The following is an 8095-nucleotide window of genomic DNA, read 5'->3' as shown; positions in this document are numbered from 1 at the left end:
GTCCCTCCCTGACCTCTGCCATTAATAGTGAAAAGGGAGGAAAAAGGAAGCAGCAAAGCTCAGCCCTCCCTGTGCAGATCACCTCCTTGCCTCCCACCGGTGTTTCTGGCACTGGGCCATGGGGAGCAACAAGTTGGGCCTGTTTTAGCATGGGAAAGGATAAGGTTTTAGCCTGGGGAAGGGAAAGGGGGAAAAAGCAGTTTGTGTGGATCCTATGAGCAATGCTTCCCTGCCCTTGCTCCTTCTCTTGAGCCTGAGGCTCTCTGTCTGGTAAGCAATTCCAGAGATAACGTCCCCAGATGCCATGCAGAGGGGCTTCTCGGCAGCCCCACAGTGCCAGGGACCCGAGCTGGGTCTGGGGGTTGCTCCAGCTCCGAAGGGCAGCACGAGGCCTGCAGTGCTGTGGGAAGGGGCTGGATGGAAGCAGCAACCCAGCTCTTCTCATGATAGGGACACTCCAGGCACCGATGCTCTTGAGATAGCAGGTAGCAGGGTCTGATTTTGCATCCACCACAGCACATGAAGTACCTGGGCTGGGTACAGCAAGACAGGGCTCGGCAGGACATTGGTGCACCCCTTAACCCAGCTGCCGGCACTGGTGCTCTGCTGGGGGCTAGGGAGGCACCGGCCCCACCTCTGCATCCGGAGCCACGCTGTGCTTGGGGGTGGGTGCTCTCCCGGTGCAGCGCCCAGTGCCATGGCAGTGCAGCAGCCTTGTGCTCCTGCTCCAATAAGGGGGCAAGGACTGGCGTCCTGTCTGATTTGGGGGTTTGCTGGGGGATGCCAGAGCCCAAGGAGAGTTTGGCAGGCTCTCACCTGAAACCAGCCCCCAGCATCCTTAGATGATGGGTCCGACTGAGACCACAGACTCAGCCAGCACAGCTCCTGCTGTAGACCCACAGCGTTCACCTTGCAGGGTCCACTTCTTGCTCCCCGCATCTTTCCTCCAGTACCCTCAGACGGATGGGTGGGATTTCAGCATGTGTGGTGTGAGCTGCAGCCCCTGCAGAGGGGCTGGGCTTCCCAAGAGCCTGCTGAGGAGTATCAGCACCCCAGGGACTGGAAAAGCTGGCTTCCCCCTGCCAAGCCTAGGCAGGACACGCAGACATGGACCCATTCCAAAGCAGGCAGCTCGCCCAAGCCCCCGCAGAGCCACAGGCAAATTTGGATAGGGGTTTTTGGCTGGGGATCTTATCCCACAGGCTGATGCACTGTGTTTCCATCAGCGGTGGGATGTGTCTCAGCTCTGCCTGGCGAGTATGCACCCAACTCGTATTTTTGGCTGCAGCATGCGCTGCCCCAACATGCGCAAGAAGAGGCAGACACCTGGATCCCAGACCTATGTCAAGCAAACCTCAGGGAGCTTCCAGGCCAGGGACGGCAGCAGCGGCACCAGGGGAGCTGGGGCTGGAGAAGACAAGTGGCCAAGGAGGAAACAAGATGGGCTGGAGCCACAGCAGCCCTGTGCAGTTTTGGGGACTGAAGGTTCCCGAGATCTATGTGACCCAGGTTTAAACCCCCGCTGGCCCTGCGCACCCCTTGGCCATGCCGCACCCCAGAGCCGTTCTGCTGCTCCTGGCTGTCAGTGGCCCCAGGTCTTTCTCCTGGAGACGTGGCAGAGCTGCCTGTGAGGAAGGAGAAGAGTCTGATCCTGCCCACATGGGAACTCCGCTGGTTCCAATCTGTTCTCTGAAAACTTGCAAAGGAGCAGAGTTACACTGTGAGCACTGACACATATGAGCTTAGAACACCAATCATGCGATTAACATGTGAGAAGTGGGTGGCTTTTCCAAGACCCATTTATCAAAAAACAAAAGTTGTGGGTACAAGGAACCTCATGCCTACCTTTCCCATCACATGTAATTTGGCTACAAGCCAAACACTTTGTCCCAGAAATATGACGGCCTAAGCGAGCCTTCTCCGAGCTGTCCCTGCATGGCTGCCAGGGTGCGCAGCAGTGATCCCCCTTGAGCCAGGATGCCCTCATGGTGGCTCCTCGAGGCAGAGCGCTCTCACGACAGCAGGACTTTGGTGAGCAGCCAATGCCACGCAGAGCCCTGTACTATGGTAACTCTGACTTGTGCCTTGGTGCGTGAGCCGATGCAGGCAGGACGCAGGAACAACCACAAAACCACGGATGAAAGGCAAGGAACAAGTTTAATCTCGATACCTCAGAGACCAAGGAATCTCTGAAGCAACACCCCGGCAGAAGCACGCAAGCAGGGACCACGGGCACCGCGGAGTGAGAGTTCCTGTTAGCAAGAGTCCTTGGCAGTGAGAGAGTCCTTGTTAGCAAGAGTGCGCACAGACTCCCTGTTCTTGCTGGTATCTAAAGGGTTCAAGCAGGCATAGTTTCCCCACTGTGCTTTGATCTTCTTCAACAACAGGCCAGGATTCTCAGGCAGCTAGATAAGGTGTCCCTGAGTCCATCTTAAGATAGGTAACATAAGCCCGGTCTTATGTTATCTAAGTGCAAGTGTTTTTCTTGCAAGCACCCGAGGCTGAACAACAATTACTGTGATATATGTTTTCCAGTACCCCAGGTGCAAGTCACTTGAGCGTATTTACAATCCTCCTCACCAATCTTCCGTTGCTTTCCCACACTTGGCAACTTTGATTTTGCCTTGGTAACTTTGACTCTGCCTTGGTAGTTTTGAATCGTTGTTCAAGTGACTGCGCAGTACAGGAACACAGCAGAACTTGCAACTGAACTTCATTAAATTGCACATCATGCTAGAACCACTTTTGCCAATACCTTTGGCAGAGTTCTTTAAGCCATGTAAATCGCCCAGTGGAGACACAGGGTTGCAGGAGCAGCGCGGCCAGCCCAAGGTACACCCTGTCCCCCAACCCAATGCCCAGGGGGCCAAGGGGTACCCCACAGCCTGGGTGGGGGCAGCAGGCCAGGGTGGGGGCCCCAGCGGGGGCGCTAGGCCCACAGGCCTGTGGAGGTCACTCCGTTTCCTCCATGAAGAGTGGGAGAGCCGGGGCTGCTCCCCCGGAGACCCCGGTCCCACCAGAGGGTAGCAAGAGGGCGGCCGCTCATCCACCAACACCGAGCCAGGCCTGGCCTGCCAGCCGCCATAACACGCTCCCCTCGAGACGGGTTTAAATGGCAACGCGTTCCACCAATCACCGCCCGTCTTGTCCGTACGGCCCCGCCCCAGCCGCAAGTGCGCCCTTCCATTGGTCGCCGGGGCTGAATTTTAAACCCTGCCGCCCTGCCCCTTAGCAACCGTATTCCTGCCCGCTCGCCCATTGGCTGCCTCCTGGCCCCGCCCCGCACTCTGATTGGGGGACGCTCGGCCAGTGCTGGCCGGCCGCTACCGAACTGCTACTTTCAAACGAGCCGGGTCCGGCGGCGGCGGCTGCGCAGGTGAGCGGGGACCGGGACCAGGGGGACCCTGGGGGGGAACCCAGCTCTGGAGGGGGGTGCAGGGGCCCCAGGAACGGTGCTTGGGCGAGCGGCTGCTCAGGGGCTGCTGAGCCCTTCCCTCCCTGGAGGGTCCCCGTCCGTCTCCCCCCCCCAGCCAGATCCCTTCCCTGGCGCCCCGGGGGCGGGCAGGGGCTCAGCCCTCTGCCCTGGGGGCTTCCCAAGACTGTGGGGGTACCCCTGATCCCGCTCCCCCCGCCTGGGTTAAGGGAGCAGGAGCCCTTACATCCCTCTCTAGGATGCTGGGAGCTGCCCCTCGCTCCCAGCAGGGTGGTTTCGGTGGGGGTCCGAGTCCCTCCTCCCCGGGGAGGAGGAGGAGCAGCACACCAGCCCTTTCCCACACCCCCAGCCAGGCCCGCACCCTCCCCAAGGCACCAGCTACCTGCCATGCTGAGGGCTGGGGTCTGTCCCCGCTGTGCTCCCCTGCGGAGGGACATGTGCCCCGTGGCTCTGTCCCTGGCCCTTGGGGGTGTCCCTGGGGCAGGCAGGCCCTTGCATCAAGCCCTGCTCTGCCTCAGGCTTGCTCATAGATGCCGAGGGAGAGGATGCCGTTGCCACGCAATGCTAAGATGGTGAGCACCAAGCATCTCCTAGCAGGCAAGGTGGCCTCTGCTGTGGAGAATGCCAACCCCGAGAAGGTGAGTCCCCAGCCGGGCAAGGGGTGGTGGAGGGCTCCTGTGGGCCAGCTGGCCCCACCATCTTCTAACAGCCTCTGTTGCAGGAGGAGAGCTGTCAGGCTAAGAGGTCTCCATCCTCACCCCAGGGCGGGCCCAAGAAGAGGTCAGCGTTTGGGGACATCACTAATGTGAGTGCCTCTGTGGGGCTGGGTATACCCCCAGCAGGCAGAGCGGGGGGTGTCCCGTGCCCCGTCAGCAGGAGGAGAGGTCTCCCTGCAGGGCACACCTCAATTCCCTCTGTACACCCCGTTTCTCACCCAAACAGGCTCACAAGAACCAGGTGGTAACAGGGAAGGAGGCCATGAAAGTGGCATCACACAAAGCACAAAAGGCCCATGCTGCCCTGGGGGTGGCCAAGAACAATGAGATCAACCTGAAAAAGTGAGTAGCTAGGGGAGATGGGGACAGGGACTGGGACAGGGGGGATGCTGCAGGGCCAAACCTGCCCTATGGCAGAGAACACGCAGTGGTGGGGGCCTTCCTTTGGATGATGGGGAATGTGAGACAGGTGGGCAGGGCAGACAGTAGATAAAACAGCCTCAAGTTGTGCCAGAGGAGGTTTAGATTGGATATTAGGAAGAATTGCTTCACAAAAGGGGTTGCCAAGCACTGGAACAGGCTGCCCAGGGAAGTGGTGGAGTCGCCATCCCTAGAGGGATTTAAAAGATATGTAGACATGGCGCTTAGGGACATGGTTTAGTGGTGAACTTGACAGTTGGACCCGATGATCTGAAAGGTGTTTTCCAACTTAAATGATCCTAAGAGTCTCTATGGGGATGTTTTAGGAGTGGTTCTGAAGCAGCAAGGGGCTCTGGAGACCCTCTTTCCGCCAGCATATGCAGCCTCCGCCCAGCAATGATTTATGCTCTTGTCCTGTCCAGGTCAATGAAGAAAACTACCCCGACAGAAGCTCCTGCAAAGGCCAAGGAGGATCCCGTGCCAGAGGAGAGAGTGCCAGCACAGGTACTGAAGCCCTCCGAGGAGAGGGCAGGGACCCTGGGCTGCAGCCTGGCGCCCAGGCTCATCCTGATGGTGCCAGTCTGTGGCTGCCGCTGGTGATACTGGGGCACCAGGCAGTGCTTTGGACCTCGGAGACATGTGGGCCAGTGTGATGGGAAGCTGGGGAGGGGGTAAACCCACCCCACCTTCTTCCTTCAAAAGATCTCCTATGGCAAAGAGTGGGATGGGGGCTGCAGGGTGATGGGGAAGGGGGTCAGGGGGGCAGCAGGCTTGCCCTGAAGGGGTGACCAGCACCTGCAGAGCTTGGGGCCTCCCCCTTACCGCTGCCTCCTTCATCCCACCAGGTACCAGCAGTAGAGGACATAGATAAGGAGCAGCTGGGTGACCCCTACGCCAATGCAGAGTATGCCAAGGACATCTTCGAATACATGCGGGGAAGAGAGGTGGGTGATGCCTGGCCAGGGGCTGGCAGCCCTGTCTGGGGAAGGGGTGGCCATGTGGGCAGGGACAGAGGCTCCCAGCGCCTGTCAGGGGCCTGCATGGGCGGGAGGGGGCTTGTTTGGGAGTGGTGATGCCCGGTGAGTCCCTGACTGCTGGTACCTTGTCAGGAGAAATTCGTGCTCCCTGACTACCTGAAGAAGCAGCCAGACATCAGCGGGGACATGCGTGCCATCCTGGTGGACTGGATGGTGGAGGTGCAGGTAGGTGGGTATGGGGAGGGGGCATGGCCCTGCCTCTGGCATGTGGGACCTCAGTTTGCCGGCAGAGGCTCCTATGACTGTTCCCAGTGCGGAGCTGACCTTCCCTCTCCCTAGGCTGGAGATGAGCTCGCGTCCCTCCCTCCAAGCCCCTGACCCTCTGGGCACCTCTGGCCCCTGTTGAGGGCACCTGGGGGGCCAGGTGAGCCTAGCTTCTGCCTGACACCCCCTTCTGTCCCCTTGCCCATACACTTCCAGGAGAACTTTGAGCTGAACCATGAGACGCTGTACTTGGCTGTGAAGCTCGTGGACCACTACCTGGTGGAGGTGGTGATCATGAGGGACAAGCTGCAGCTCATCGGCTCCACTGCCATCCTCATCGCCTCCAAATTTGAGGTGACTCCTTGTGTGCTGTCATGGGGTGCTGGGGCAGAGGGGGCTGTGCCTCTCTGGTCCCCTTGGGTTGTTGGAGAAGGCCAGGTCCCTGTGGTGCCAGGCCACTGCCCTGAGCTGCAGGGGCAGCATGCCTGTCCTCATGTTACCTCCCCTATACCAAGGGCTGGCAAAGCAGTCCCAGTGGGCTGGATCCTGTCTCCTGGTGTCACTGGAGACCTGGGTCCCCACCACCAGGACACCTGAGTTCACCTCATGCAAGCAAGGCTTGCAGTTAGAGCCAAGGGCTAGGGCAATATAGACACAAGCCCCACTGGATGTTGTAACAGCCCTTTTGGGGTCTGGCAGGGCATGAGCAGGCTGGCGGGCCTTCCTGAGCATTGCCAGGATGAGCCCCCATTAGGGCGCTGAGCAGTTGTGTGCCGGCAGGAGCGGTGCCCACCGTGTGTGGATGACTTCCTCTACATCTGCGATGACGCTTACAAGCGGGAAGAGCTCATTGCTATGGAGATGAGCATCCTTAGCACCCTCAAGTTCGACATCAACATCCCCATCGCCTACCGGTTCTTGCGGCGCTTTGCCAAGGTGGGTGCAGCAGGCGGGCAGGCTGGTGTTGGGGTGCCTGCAGGCACCCCTTGTGTTGGCTCCGTGGGGTGGCCACGTGCATCCCTGGGGCCCTGGGCTCCTAGCTGGCACCAAGGAGGGTTTAGTCAGGTCTGTCTGCACCCCCCACCCCCTCCCAGGGTTGAGGGGTGAAGATGCTGGTCTGTGTCAGGCTTGGGGTGTGGGATCTGTGCCCCAGGGGCAGCACTCCAGATCCCTAGGTTGGGGGGCCGGGCGGAGTTACTCAAAAGGCTGCGCCTTTCCCTGCATCCCCCGCTGTAGTGTGCCCGTGCCACCATGGAGACTCTGACGCTGGCCCGATTCCTCTGTGAGATGACCCTGCAGGAGTACGACTATGCCCGGGAGAGCCCCTCCAAGCTGGCCGCCAGCTGTCTGCTGCTGGCACTCACCATGAAGAACCTTGGTGGCTGGGTAAGTGCCTGTACAACCCCCTGTACCCCCTGAGGCATCCTGGGAGCCACTGTGGGCGTGCAGGAGTGGATGGACCGGCGTGTGGGGGTGATGTTCTGGGGCTATGCTCACATTTGGGGGGCTGGAGAGGGAAGATGAGGGCTGTACCATCACCAAGAGGACCCAGCTCAACCCTGCTGTCCCTCTGCAGACCCCCACACTGGAGTACTACAGCGGGTACCGCTCCCAGGACCTGCATCCCCTGGTGAAGAGGTTGAATTTCCTGCTCACGTACCAGCCCCACGACAAGCTGAAGGCTGTGCGCACCAAGTACTCACACAGGTGAGCGTGATGGGGCTCTGCTTCGTGCATGTCCCCTCTGCGGAGGGTGGCACCACCAGCACACACCCTTGGGTGCTGCAGAGAGCCAGGGTGCCCTGGTGGGTGAGTGGGTGTAGGGGCTGTGGCTGAGCTCTAAGCCAACGTGGTTCCTTCCAGGGTTTTCTTTGAGGTCGCCAAAGTCACCCCCATGGACATGCTCAAGCTGGAGGAGATACTGAAGAGCTGCTAGCCCCGTCTCTGTAAAATAGCCTGTAAATAGTGCTCTCGGGCAGGGGAGTACCATGTACATAAATAATAACAATTTTAACTAAAGGGGAGGGAGGGGGGAAAAAAGAAGTCATGTGAAACTGTTAATAAAATGTTATGTTTGTCTTAGGTGCTGGTGGTGGCTGCTGGGGCAGGGGTAGGGGATGGTGGTGGAGATCGCGCTGAGCCCCTGAGCTGTGCTTCCTTTTGCTGTCTTGGGACCGGGGGGAGTGGGGGGTTTTGCATGATGGGGAGCAGGAAGGGGGGAGAGCAGGGGGCTGAAGGCTGGAAGGGGTCAGGTCCCCATCACCCTCCCTTCGCTTTCCCCTAAG

At 59.5% G+C, this 8095-nt stretch overlaps 1 protein-coding gene across 2 annotated transcripts; it reads left to right on the top strand.

The window, feature by feature from the left end:
- Window positions 1-136: 136 nt before the first annotated feature.
- CCNB3 (cyclin B3) lies at window positions 137-7845 on the top strand. Of its 2 annotated transcripts, none has more exons than XM_063347089.1 (12): window positions 137-3376; window positions 3952-4071; window positions 4155-4238; window positions 4376-4491; window positions 4992-5073; window positions 5415-5513; window positions 5679-5771; window positions 6027-6164; window positions 6591-6746; window positions 7047-7196; window positions 7387-7517; window positions 7674-7845. In XM_063347089.1, the coding sequence occupies exons 2-12, from the start codon at window positions 3964-3966 to the stop codon at window positions 7744-7746; spliced, it is 1230 nt and encodes a 409-aa protein (XP_063203159.1). In that variant the 5' UTR covers window positions 137-3376; window positions 3952-3963; the 3' UTR covers window positions 7747-7845. The 2 variants fall into 2 exon arrangements, with proteins under 2 accessions (XP_063203159.1, XP_063203158.1); XM_063347088.1 differs by having other exon boundaries at window positions 4143-4238.
- Window positions 7846-8095: the final 250 nt, after the last annotated feature.

The sequence above is a fragment of the Chroicocephalus ridibundus genome, chromosome 9 (assembly GCF_963924245.1).
Source record: "Chroicocephalus ridibundus chromosome 9, bChrRid1.1, whole genome shotgun sequence".
Taxonomy (NCBI): domain Eukaryota; kingdom Metazoa; phylum Chordata; class Aves; order Charadriiformes; family Laridae; genus Chroicocephalus; species Chroicocephalus ridibundus.
This window is presented reverse-complemented; position numbering and strand designations above follow the sequence as displayed.

Coding starts and splice junctions, on each gene's coding strand:
- CCNB3 (XM_063347088.1), top strand. CDS start 3,964: ATGCCGAGGGAGAGGATGCCGTTGCCACGCAATGCTAAGATGGTGAGC. Junction 7,197..7,386: donor TGAAGAACCTTGGTGGCTGG/GTAAGTGCCTGT, acceptor GTCCCTCTGCAG/ACCCCCACACTGGAGTACTA. Junction 7,518..7,673: donor CGCACCAAGTACTCACACAG/GTGAGCGTGATG, acceptor GGTTCCTTCCAG/GGTTTTCTTTGAGGTCGCCA.